This window comes from Leptonychotes weddellii, chromosome 7 (assembly GCF_054177405.1).
Source record: "Leptonychotes weddellii isolate Sample4059 chromosome 7, ASM5417740v2, whole genome shotgun sequence".
Classification (NCBI taxonomy): Eukaryota; Metazoa; Chordata; class Mammalia; order Carnivora; family Phocidae; genus Leptonychotes; species Leptonychotes weddellii.
In genome coordinates this window covers 38,400,449-38,413,625 of record NC_138375.1, presented here as the reverse complement: position 1 = coordinate 38,413,625, position 13,177 = coordinate 38,400,449, and the positions used below count along the sequence as shown (strand labels likewise).

At 44.1% G+C, this 13,177-nt stretch overlaps 2 protein-coding genes across 4 annotated transcripts in view; one reads left to right on the top strand and one right to left on the bottom strand.

Annotated features, from left to right (window-relative positions):
- The window catches only part of HMGXB3 (HMG-box containing 3), a 45,608-nt gene extending 41,697 nt beyond the window's left edge, over window positions 1-3,911 (bottom strand). For 2 of the 3 annotated variants that reach the window (XM_081826178.1, XM_081826179.1), the window contains exons 1-2: window positions 3,434-3,569; window positions 752-890 (exon numbers count right to left, since the gene is read on the bottom strand). In XM_081826178.1, the coding sequence (XP_081682304.1) occupies window positions 752-888 (137 nt within the window). In that variant the 5' untranslated portion in view covers window positions 889-890; window positions 3,434-3,569. Of the gene's footprint in view, window positions 1-751; window positions 891-3,433 lie in introns of all 3 variants that reach the window. The other variant, XM_081826177.1, reaches the window with a different exon arrangement.
- TIGD6 (tigger transposable element derived 6) lies at window positions 3,905-11,496 on the top strand. Its single transcript, XM_006741626.3, has 2 exons — window positions 3,905-4,138; window positions 7,256-11,496. The coding sequence occupies exon 2, from the start codon at window positions 7,339-7,341 to the stop codon at window positions 8,911-8,913; it is 1,575 nt and encodes a 524-aa protein (XP_006741689.1). The 5' UTR covers window positions 3,905-4,138; window positions 7,256-7,338; the 3' UTR covers window positions 8,914-11,496.
- The last annotated feature ends 1,681 nt before the right edge of the window (window positions 11,497-13,177 follow it).

The window sequence follows — 13,177 nt, the reverse complement described above, 5'->3', positions numbered from 1 at the left end:
ATAACAGCCCCAGATGATGTACAGGTTTCTCCCTCCAGAAACCTGGAAGCAAAAGCTTGTCTGACTTACTTTTCCATGGACCACTTTTTCTATAAGAAGGATTGGCTCTATAGGCAAATATGAGCAAAGATCTACAGGTGCACTGTCATCCCACTCTCAGGGAAAGGTTACTTAGGGGGCTAATCACAGTCTGGGTTATCACCCACATGCTTTACTCCTCCACAAAGCCTCTGGTCATCTCATTGGCCAACAGCACCTCCCCAGAGCTGAGAAAGGGAAGTAAATTAACTACCAAAGTAACCCAAAAGTGGTAACCTCAGCAAGAAGTTTTGGAGTGTTCAGTTAAGAGGGAGATTAGAGCTATAACATGGATAATCTTTATAGATATCATTGGTACTATTATAATTCTATCTTTTTATTAATTCCTTATTTTAAATGCTTAAATATCGATAATGTTAATAATAAATAACATACTTCATTTGTACATAGCTTCCACCATTTGTATGGTACAATCTCGTATGACAGCCTGAAAACATGATCAAGATCCAGCCAGGAATGGCAACTGCTAGTATCAACCTACCACTTCCTATTCCCCATCTCCCTCTCCCCACAACACCACTGCCCATCCAGAGACTTCAACAATAGACACGACACTCTCAATGAATCTGGACGCAGCCTAAAATCTTCCTCAACACAGTTTCCCAAGCAGTTTGTGTTTCTAAATGCCAGCTACCGAAAGGTGTTAGCTAACCTGGGTTTCTTGGCCTTCTCTCCATGTATTTTATACTTTTTCTTCTTCTTGGGTGGCCCAGGGGAGGTATAACAGTAGGCTTCCTCAATTTCCTCCATCACGACAGTTACCTCAGTACCATCATATGATGCATCCATGGCTAGAGGAAAGTCAAACACAAACAGGTTTCAAGAATCTATCCTAAAGAGGACGGCAGCCACTTGATCCAATGATCCCCTATCTCTGCCAGGGCCTCAAGGTTCAGTCATTTCCCAAACTCAGCAGATCCTAAGCAGCACTGGGGGTACTTAATAAATATACAGATCCCAGGGTTCCACCTCAGCTCTTCTGAATCAGAATCTCCAGAGGGTATGGAAATCTGTATGCTTAACAAGTGCCCCAGGTGATTCCTCTGACCCAGCAAACTTAGGATCACTAGCTTTGACAACTCATTTGCTTATATACACTCCTGGGATATAATAATTCTTCAACTCAAAAGATCAGCCCCACATTACAACAATTCCATATGGTAAAAAGTGAAAAGAATATTTGGCCAGTAGTCATAAGTTCTGGACCTTCTCTCATGTTTCAGTACCTTAAGCGAACTGCTTCATTGATTCATTCAGTTATTCATTCAGACACACAGTAAATGCCTGTATGTAAGAGATTTTTTTACACCCTGCTAGCTTCTGTGACTTTGAGCAGGTCCTTTAGCTATTTCAGGTTCAAATTTTTTCACATATGAAAAGATAGATGTCTCACCCACCTTACTACAGATTTATAGTGATAAGGCTCAAAGAATACCACAGATACAACTCTATTTGAGAATAGTCAAGTGCTACGCAAAGGAAAGGGTTTATTAGTAAAGATTAAAGATCTACAGCTGAAATGCTTAATGATCAGCCTAACCACAACCACCACAACCAAACAGGGACTTGAAAGATTTTTTTCATTCAAAAAGCCAACTTTTTTTTATACTACACTGCTCCCCATTTCCCCAGCACTGTTCAATGAACTTTCTGCAATGATGGAAACGTTCTATATGTGCACTCTCCAATATGGCTATTAAGCGCCTGAAATATGGCTAGTGTGATTGAGGAACCGAATTTTGTTTTGTTTAATTGTAATTAATTTAAATTAGCCACATATGGCTAGTGGCTATGGTATTGGACAGCTTAGGTCTGAACAGTAATCTGACAGACCAACATTAACTCCCTGGCCTAAAAAACAGAAAATCTATTAACAGCTTTTCCTAGGAAAAGGAAGGCATAAAAAAACCTGAATGACTAGTTCAAGAGGAGCGGCCAATATTTGTGACCACGTTCTTAGTTGGAGTTTTACCCAAAAGACTCAATCCTTGGAGGACGAAAGGTTTCCAGAAACCACTTCAATTTTATGAGACAGAAATGATATACTGTAGTTGCTCTTGAAAATCTGTCAGAAAAGAACTTAGGATTCTGGGAAGACAGATCTTTGTATTATAGACCCACTCACATCTCATTTAAACCTCACTCTACAACTGATGAGGTATCTGGTTAAGGTATAATGAGAAAAAGATCAAGTCAGGAGATCTGGCTCCAAGGCTCAACTCTAACCATGTGATCTCAGACAAGTCTATACTACATCCTGAATTTCAATTGTTCCTCACGTGAGATGAAAAGGCTGAAATCAGTAGCTCCTAAATTTGGGGGAGGCAAGAATACCTTTGAGAATGTTGTGAAAGCTAAAAACCCCTCCCCTAGAAAACGCAGACAAGCAATATGTCACCTATAATTTTAAGGATATTCCCCAGTTAAAAACACTTTATTCCTAAGGTTTCTTGTTCTGTGTCATCTCTAATGATTTCCCTTCCCATTAAAACAAATAAACCCTGCATTCTGTCACAGCACAACCAAGAGAACATAACCCACAACTTGATTGGGTAATAGACCAGCACCTTCACAGAATAAGGGTAGCTAGAATTAAAATCAAGACTATGTGGGTACGATGCTTTTTTTACCCTTAATAATTGACTTCTCAGTCCTTGAGAGTCTTGCAGAGAAGCAGTAACTGCAAGAAGAGGATCTGTAAAGAATGACATATAGGGTTTTAGCACCCAGAGCAAAACAATTTAGGAAGCAGAGCCATTACAACCACCTTGGGGTGGGGCAGGAAGAGACTACCCAGGGTTTCTGCTCGCTTGAATACCCCATTTTAAGCCTGGGTCCAAGATTATTTTCAGACCCTAGGCCTCAGTACAGCAATGCCAAAAAATGCATAATAATATAAAGGTTAAAACCAAGGGCTTTTGTGGAAAGCAAAAGATCAGGACCAAGTTACACATTTTTATAGCACCCGCATAGAGCTCTATGACCTTGAGCAACCTACTTACTCTAAGCCTCAGTTTTCTCATCTGTAAAACAGGATTAAGGGCAGTACTTGAAATCTGAACCACTTTCACTGTTCCATCAGATGCTCCTCAAAACCTCATGAGATGGCCTTTGACGGTTCGGCTAGGGGCCCCGGCTTGCCTTTGGGCTAGTTCATTCCCCTCTCTCGCTCTCAGATGTCCCAAACGTACCGAAGGCGGGAGTAGAAGACTAAGGCTTACTGGTCCTACTTTGTGGAAGGGACAACAGGGCTCAGAGAGCCCCAGCACTCGGCTCGAGGTCGCCCAGCATGTCCGCGGCACGGTGCAGCGAGGCGCTCGAGGGCGGGACTTACCCGGAGGAGCGCGCGAGCCGCGCGGCTCACATTCCCGGAGGCGCCCGGGCCGGGGGCTCGACGAGGGGGCTGGCCGGCGCACTCGCGCTCCCCGCTGTCGGCGAGAGGCGGCTCCAGTCGTGACAGCGGCAACAAGGAAATGGAGGCGAGGGCTCGCGCGCGCATCCCGGGGGCTGGAGGAGCCCCGGCCCCGCGGCCCCGCCCGGCGACACACGGCGCGGAGTCGCGACAGCTCCTCTCGCTCCCCCTTTTCGGAGTCGCGATATAGGGTCGTGGAGGGCGGGTATGGGAGCACAGGTTCGCTCCGCAGGCTCTTCACCGACGCCTGCCGAGGGCCCCGGGGGTCAAGCCCCGGGGAGCCCGAAGAAGACAGCAGGGACGCGGTCGTCGCCGCAGCACCGGTTCGGCGGCAGCAGCAGCAGCACCAGCACACCTCAGATCGCCAGGGAGACCCTTCCCGGCGGCCCTCGCGGCGCACCGGAAGCGGCCGGCTGCGCGTGACTGCGTGCGTCTCTCTGCGCATGCGCAACAGTCCAGCCCTGGTCGAGGGGCGGGCTTATAGGAACAGCTTAGATGCTTAGAGGGGGCTGATAAGGCTGACGGACTGTTTCCGGCTAGAGGTTCCGGGAGGAGGAGGAAGCTGCGGCCGCCCGCGGTGGGACGCCCGGGCCGCTTAGCCCCGGGGCATTGCCGTAGGGCGCTCAGGTAACTGGGGCGGGGCTGTGCCGAGCGTGAGAGGTCGAGGCCCTGCCTGAACTCTCAAAGCCACGTCGGGCCCTGGGGAGCCCCAGCACCACCCTCTCAGCACAGTGTTCAAGGCCTGACCCCAGCCCTGCCCAGTCTGTCCCCGCTTTTTCAGGATAGGGTTCTTCTTAGTGCCGCATCAAGCCGTTCTCCTCACCCAATGCGTCCTTCCCACCGTCCCCCACACAGTTATGGTAGTGAGTTCCTGGAGTGATTCAAACTGAGCTGAATGACCAAGTGGAGAGGCTCTGGAATCGGACAAGAATAGTATACTTTTTCCCGCCAGTGTCACAGATTGTTCCACATTTGTACAAGTCCTTGCACGACCCTCACTGTCTTGCAGATGTATTTCCAATCTGCATACTTTTCTCCATGTACCACTGTCACCAACCTCCTAGTCACCATTATCTCCTCCTGGACTGATGCCGTGTTTCCCACCTCCCCTCTTGTCGCTCTGCAATCTGTTCTCCACACAACAGGCAGATTGATCTTTTTGCACTGTAACTGAATCAGTCACTCCCTGCTTAAAACCTTCTAGTCTCTTTTCGTTCAGTTAGAATAAAATTCAAACTTAGCTTGACCTACAAGACTTTGGCTTGGTTCTTTTTCTTAAACTTTTTTTAAAATTTTTTAATTAACATATAATGTATTATCTGTTTCAGGGGTACAGGTCTGTGATTCATCAGTCTTACACAATTCACAGCCCTCACCATAGCACATACCCTCCCCAATGTCCATCACCCAGCCACCCCATCCCTCCCACCCCCCACCTCTCCAGCAACCCTCAGTTTGTTTCCTGAGATTAAAAGTCTCTTAAGGTTTGTCTCCCTCTATGGTTTTGTCTTGTTTCATTTTTCCCTCCCTTCCCCTATGATCCTCTGTCTTGTTTCTCACATTCCTCATATCGGTGAGATCATATGATACTTGTGTTTCTCTGATTGACCTATTTCGCTTAGCATAATACCCTCTAGATCCATCCACATCGTTGCAAATGGAAAGATTAAGGGGGTATAGCTCAGTGGTAGAGCATTTGACTGCAAATGGCAAGATCTTTTTTTTTTTTTTTTTTTTATGGCTTGGCTCTTCATTCTCTTTCCATGTCGCCTCTCAATACTGGTAGTTCCCAGAACAAGGTATATAGTACGCTATAGCGTTCAGAACACTGGCTTTGTGCTGAGTTCCCTGGATTTGATTCCAAGTCCTGCCATATTTAAGCTGTATTAAGCATGTAAAGTAACAAGTTTATGGAGTAGATCTTCAGTAATTGGTTTCCATCTCCTCGATTGGTTCCCATCTCACTACATGGCACAACCATCCATTGGATTGGTCAGTGCTCCCACCAGAAATCTGGGAGTTATCCTTAACTCCTCTTGCACCTGACATCCAGTCCATCAGCAAGATCTGCAAAAACATAGCCCCAAACTGACTACTTCTTACCATAGCCACTATTACTCTAATCCAAGCCACCATTATCTCACATCTGGACTCCTGCAGCAGCCTCCTAACTAGTCTTCTGCTATTTCTCTGACACCCTTCAATTCCATTCTTTACATAGTAGTCATCTTTCTCCTCGATTAAAATCCTTCAGTAGCTTCCCTTTGCATTCAAATTAACATACCTCAACTGGCTATGGCCTTTTTTATCTACAGATTTAGGGCCACCTCTTAGGAAGTTGGATTTTACCCCTTAGGTTCTCCATTTTGCAACCAAAGGACTCTTTCTGAAGTGCAAATCTGATCACATATTTCAAATAAACAGACCTCTATGGCCTCTTTTTGTCCCAGGATCAAGCTAAAATCTCTACGATTTGGCTCTTGTTTTCTTCTCCAAAGATTTTTTTCCTGACCATGCCGTCATGTTTTCTATAGCATTTTATTGCCTTTACACATATTTCCTTCTGTCTCATGAACTTCTAGTTGTTTATACTTTAAGGCCCAACATCAATACTGTTTCCTCTTTGAAGTGCACTGCCCATCCATGTCCCACCCGGTTGATCATCCCCACTTCTATATTCTAGTTTGTAGTACTCTGTAACCTCTTTTATAGTTTTCATGCACTCTAGTGTTTGTCTTCCCTGCTTCCCCGGTAGGCTTCTTTCCCCTTCCCCCCCACGATAGGTTTCTGAGTGGTGGGCACTATGCTCCATCCATCTCTGGATGGCTGGCATCGAGCACAGTGCTTAGCACATAGAGGATGGCAAGAATGGATAGATAAATGTGTGGATGTGGTAGTAGGAGTCAGCCCTTGCAAAGGGGCAGTCACAGCATAAGGTCACAGCAGCTTCTCCTCTCCTGTGAGGACTCTCATGATAAAATGTCTTCTCAGGCAGTTACCAAAACTGCTACTGTCTGATCATGTTTATTTCCTTCACAGCCATATCACACTCTATAATTATCTTATTTATCTGTTCTCTTTTTGTTTATCTTCCTCCACCATATTGTATATTTCATAAGGGCAGGGACCTTGATGGTGTTGTTCATCGCTGTATCCTTACCACTTGACACTTATAAACACTAAATGAATGTGTGGCTATTGTGGCTATCAGAAACGTATTCCCACAGTGAAAATCCTTCCAGGCCAAATAGTGATAGAGCTTTGAGATCTCACTTTGGTGGAATATCCAGGAGGAGTATGGAGTTGCAGAAATGGCACTAATTCTGAGCCAAGAAATCCGAGCTGTATGAACTTGGGTAGGCCCCTTCTCTGAGCCTCAGTTTCTGTTATAAAAAGAGCCGGATAATAATCCCTTGAATTTATACAGTGCACTGCTATTTGCAAACCTCTTTCACCATTTATTTTTTCAGTCTATTCCCACGGTAGACAGAACAGACATTATTTTTACAGAAGCTCGGAAAGTTTAAGTGAACTAGATTCTCTGTAAGATCTCTTCTTTTTCAAACACTCTATGAGTCTGTATAAGCAATCCCTACAAAACGTCAGTAGCATGAATCCTATTTTCTCTTGACTTTGGCCTTATATTATCATTTCCTAGTAGAATTTTGAAAAATCTGACCCATCTTTTAGGGGGAATCCATTATCTCTGGTTCCTGACAGGTACTCCACATTTTATCTCCTCAGTTTTCTAAAATTGTGGCAAAACAAGCTGAGAGGAGGAACACACTCAGCCCCGGTAATTGTGGCCCAGCACTCATTCTGTGAATATGGCAAACAAGGGGAACAAGAAGCGTCGACAGTTCTCCCTGGAGGAGAAAATGAAGGTGGTGGAAGCTGTAGACTCAGGAAAGAGGAAAGGTGATGTGGCAAAAGAATTTGGTATCACTCCTTCTACCTTGTCTACATTCTTAAAGGATCGTGCCAAATTTGAAGAGAAGGTACGGGAGGCATCTGTAGGACCCCAGCGGAAAAGGATGAGGAACGCTCTCTATGACGACATCGATAAGGCTGTTTTTGCTTGGTTTCAAGAAATCCATGCCAAAAACATTCTTGTGACTGGTTCTGTCATTCGGAAAAAAGCACTAAACTTGGCCAACATGCTTGGCTATGACAATTTTCAAGCAAGCGTGGGCTGGCTGAACAGATTTAGGGATCGCCACGGAATTGCTTTGAAAGCAGTCTGTAGAGAGGATAGTGACAGATTAATGAATGGTCTAGGAATAGATAAGGTTAACGAGTGGCATGCAGGGGAAATTATAAAACTGATTGCTGACTACAGCCCAGATGATATCTTTAATGCTGACGAGACAGGAGTGTTTTTCCAGTTGCTTCCCCAGCACACGCTTGCTGCTAAAGGGGACCATTGTAGAGGGGGCAAGAAAGCAAAGCAGCGGTTGACAGCACTCTTTTGTTGCAACGCTTCAGGGACTGAAAAAATGAGACCATTGATTGTTGGTAGGTCAGCCAACCCACACTGTCTCAAGAACGTCCATTCCCTCCCTTGTGATTACCGAGCCAACCAGGGGGCATGGATGACGCAGGAGCTGTTTAATGAGTGGCTGATGCAAGTAGATGCCAGGATGAAGCGGGCGGAACGCCGCATCCTCCTGCTGATCGACAACTGCTCCGCTCACAACATGCTGCCACGCTTGGAAAGGATCCAGGTGGGCTACCTGCCCTCTAACTGTACTGCCGTCCTGCAGCCACTGAATCTCGGCATAATTCGCACCATGAAAGTGCTGTACCGAAGCCACCTCCTGAAACAGATCCTCCTCAAGCTCCACAGCAGTGAGGACCAAGAAAAAGTGGACATCAGGCAGGCCATCGACATGATTGCTGCAGCATGGTGGTCAGTCAAGCAGTCCACAGTGGTGAGATGCTGGCAGAAGGCAGGCATCATCCCTCTGGAACTGACAGATTCGGACACGGAAGTGGCAGCCAGCGAGCCAGAGGCAGCCAGTGAAAAGTTGTGGCACTCCGTGGCGCTTGCCACCTGTGTCCCCAATGAAATAAATTTCCAGGACTTCGTCACCGCAGATGATGATCTCATCATCTCTCAGGAGCAGATAGACACAGAGGTCATCCAGGGCATGGAGGCTGGTGAAAATACAGATGAAGCTGGAAGCGAAGAGGAGGGGGAGGCATCTTTACCACAGCAGCCAAAAATCACCATCACAGAGGCCATCTCAAGTGTACAGAAACTTAGACAGTTCCTTTCCACTTGTGTAGGTGTTCCTGACGCCGTTTTTGGACAGCTAAATGGCATAGATGAATATTTAATGAGAAAAGTGACACAAACTCTTGTTGACTCCAAAATTACAGATTTCCTCCAAACAAAATAATGTAGGCATTAACTGCCTCTTTTAATTTAGAAAATGTAGTTTACAAGGACAAAGCTTGTTTTTTTTTTTTTTAGATAGGATATTGAACTTAAGTTTTAAGCAATATTATAATGACAACATTCCAGTCCTCTGAAATAATCAGGAAACTTCCTTGAATGGAATTTGGAAATGAAATTTGACCAATATGTATGTTATCTTTTGATTAATCAAATGGTTTCCAAAGTTGTCTGCACCTTAGGCTCTCTTGAGGACCTTTAAATAAATTTCTAAAGCCCAGGCCTTATCCCAGACCAATTAAATCACAATCTATGGTGATGGGGCACAGGCATTAGTAGTTTGTGAAACTGCCCAGGTGATTCCAATGTGCAGGGAAGTTTGGGAATTACTGGATTGACCACAGGAAAATCAAGCACACTGTGGGTCTGGAGACAACTTCTTCCCAATAAGTCTAGCTCAGTGGTTTCCAAATGTTGGCTCACTTCAGAATCACTTGGAAGGCTTGCTCAAACCCGGATAGCTGGGCTTCACCTCCAGTTTTTTGATTCAGTGGATCTTAGGTGGGGCCCCAAAATTTGCATTTCTAACAAGTTCCCAAGTCATGCTGATGCTAATGTGGTCCAGGATCCTTACTTTGAGAACCACTGGTCTAGCTGGAGTCTAGTACTTCTCTCTTCAGCCAGCCATCCGAATACTCCCACTCACTAGCAAAAAAGAAAAGGAAAAAAAAAAAACATTAGCAGTTCTTATTCCAGATCTGTTAACTCCTTTCTGCTGATTTGGTAACTCTAGAATCTTAGCTTTTCTCTTGAATGCTGCACCAGCTAGCCAAGTAGTGAGTAGAGGTACATCTGTCTGTGCCCAAAGAATTAACAGGAACCGCCTAGGATGTGCACACAGCTTGTAATGCCTATTAGTCAGAGGGAGCTGGGGCACCGGGGAATACGAGGAGCATTAAAAGAGGAGATATAATGCAATGTAGGAGGCCTTATATATCAGAGAATCCCGGGAGAGAACATACAGCCCAGTGTACCTCTCACTTTCCAGACAAGGTGGGAGGGAAGTTTGTGGGAGAGAGGACACGTGTGACAGGATTTGGATCGTTCCCGCTTTGGATTATTCCACCTGTGGATAATCCAGCCTGGACTTTGTGATTAAGATGAAGGCACACTGTTTGCCTTTGCTAAAATTACTTCACCTTTATTCCTTTATGTTTGTTTGGCAGAGACATCTGCTAGAGCAGAGTTGATTTTAAATTATCTAGAACTAAATAAATTTATAATCAGATTTATATTAAAGTTTTTCTCCTATAAAGAAGACATTTTTAATATCCTTCATAACCCTAGTATCTGTTCCTAATATGCGAGATAAGTGTCCGTTTCATTTTTAGAAGGTACATACAATACCTGTCAGTGTTGTAGTGTAGTTTTCCGCCCCCATACAGGTTAATTTTTTGGTTATTTCAGAAACCCATAGCAATTCAGTTGTTTTTCTTTCTGTAATCATTTAACTGAGACACATGTAAAACAGATTAATCACAGACTGCTTCCAAGTTGAACAAAACGAGTCACAAAAAACAGCAGATATTTAAATGGATTTTTGAAATCTTATTTTGTATATTTTTCTTCTTAACAAACTAGTAGATTTTGAATTAAAAGTACTGTACATATTTTAAATCCTTAACACATAGGGGAGGAAAACTGTCTTCTGGCTAAGTCCTGTGGTTCTGCTCATTGTCAGCACATTTACTGCTGTCATTTTGTGTCAGGATTACTGACACAATTTTGAATTCCTTTGCTCACCTTTCTTCCCCTGAAGTCCATTTGGCACATAATGTTAGAGCTATTGAAATCATGCCATTTCCCCTGCCCAAGTGTCTGTGGTGGCTCCCAAATGCCTAAAAATATAAAAGACTGGATTATTCGGTTGAGTGTTAGCCCCCTCTAGAGTTGGTTCCAACCCACATTTGCAGCTTGCTTGCTCAGTACCATTGAGCGTGTGTGCTGCCCCTGGATAGGCCGTTTTCTTTTCTTTTTTTTTTTTTTAAAGATTTTATTTATTTGACAGAGAGAGATACAGCAAGAGAGGAACACAAGCAGGGGGAGTGGGAGAGGGAGAAGCAGGCTTCCCGCGGAGCAGGGAGCCTGATGCGGGGCTCGATCCCAGGACCCTGGGATCATGACCTGAGCCGAAGGCAGATGCTTAATGACTGAGCCACCCAGGCGCCCCGATAGGCCGTTTTCTTTCACTCTGTACCCGAGGGCTGGCACGCCTTTACTTGAATGCCTCACCCTGCTCGCTACCGAGGTGGGCCCTGCACATAAGGCCCTCCAGGAACTAACTGGAGTCCTCTTTTGCCATCCTTGTTTGAAAGACTTCAGCACCTGCTCCACCCTTCTCTCAACTCCTTGGCACTTTTTGTCTCTACCACTCACTTAAGCACCTACATTTTTGTCAATGTTCTGTGGCTCTTTGACGAGACTGTAAGCTCCGTGGGAGCAGGGAACTTTGTAACCTTAATGATGCCTAGCACTGTGCTGGGCACATCATAGGCACTTCAATAAACATTTGTGTATAAATTGATAATATACATGTAATGTGTCAGTGCCACTTTTTTTTTTAAAGCTGTATGAAGCATTGATTCTACTAGAATATGACTTGAGGATAGGATAGGGCTGTCCGCTATTTAAAAGAATTTGCAAATTTTTCTATGAATATTATTGCCTCAAATAGTATTCCAGTCCAGGTTATCATCTGTTCTTTGATAATGAGGAATTCCAATATATAAAGTTAAGCCATTTCCTTCCACATAAAGTCATTGTAGGATTTACACACACAAGACTTTGGTATGAAAGGCTTTAAGTGCCTTGCACATAGACTACTACTATTTCAGTAAATATGTGCTTAAACTTGCTTTAAAAAAAAAGAAATTTCATATTCTTGACTCATTTAATGTATCATAATGAATTAGATCCTTACAGATGGAAATCATATCCAAAAGAGAGAGCTTTTGCAGTCTGGTTTACATTGGTTAAACCTTCGAGTCTGTTGGGACATTAGGGTTTTGTTTGTTTGATACTTTTGTTTTTTTAAACTAGAAGAAGATATCCCTTCTGAGTTGGCTGTCTTCATCAGGCCCTCCATGGCTTCTCCCTGACTCTCTGGTCCCTCCTGCCCCAATTGAGGATTAGTTTGCCCCAGTTCACCAATCCACTCTGTAGGCCAACATTCTGAAACTAGGTACTTACCTCAATTGAGCTGTTATGAGGATAAAAATGTATATCTGACACAGACTAAGTTCTATAAATGCTATGTCATTACTATCCATCCTTATTTGGAACTTTACAGGTACTATCTAGAGGCAGGGACCTCCCTTACCAGACCTTCCTTTCACTAACAGATCTTGGAGTTTAGTGTTCCAGAACCACCAAGAGTGATCATTAGATAAAACTCAAGTTTTCTTTGCCCTCTTCTTAAGATGGGCTCTTTCATTAAAAAGGGAGGAAGCTAAGAATTGTTGCCTATTAAATTCCAAGCACTGTTTTACTCCTTGTCATTTGATCTTTCCAATAAATTGTAGTGCAAAAAGACAAATAGGCTCAGATAATGTATTCCAAATTTGCCTATTAAAGAACTGTTCATGCTACCAGAAGCCATAGTTCTTTGAAGTGAAACGTGGTTGCATATTCTGGCCACCAGAGGGCAGAGGGAGACTACACAATAGAGATAATTTGGCCAACTCAAGAACCCTTAGAAGCAGCCATGTTTAATTTCTCTGATTGAAAAGGGAGACAAGGAAAGATAGAAAAGACATAGGATGTAATACTTGTTCAGGCAACTAACTTAGAAATAACTGTGCCTTGGGCCACCTAAACCAACCCCATTACACACCTATCCCTTCACCAGGGACTTTTTCCAACCTATTGGAAAGGTCATGTAATTGACCTGAGACAGACAGACATGCTCTGCAAATGAACCAATGCTAGAGAAGTAACTATCCACCAAATACATCCATGCTTGGACATTATACCCACTGCTGGCCATAGGGGCTCTAAGGATGAAATACACGGCCCTATCCTCAGGGAGTCCAGTTAGCAGATAGGGAAGAAAAAATAATAGAATGGTAAATGCCATTTTAGAGGCAGAGATGAGGTCCAAAGGAGACAGCATGGCAGAAGAGGAATTCAATAGGAAATATTGCCAAGAGCAAGGGATTTTTAGTAAGAAGTATTTGGAAAGAGTAGTAAAAAGTTATGCATATGGGGCT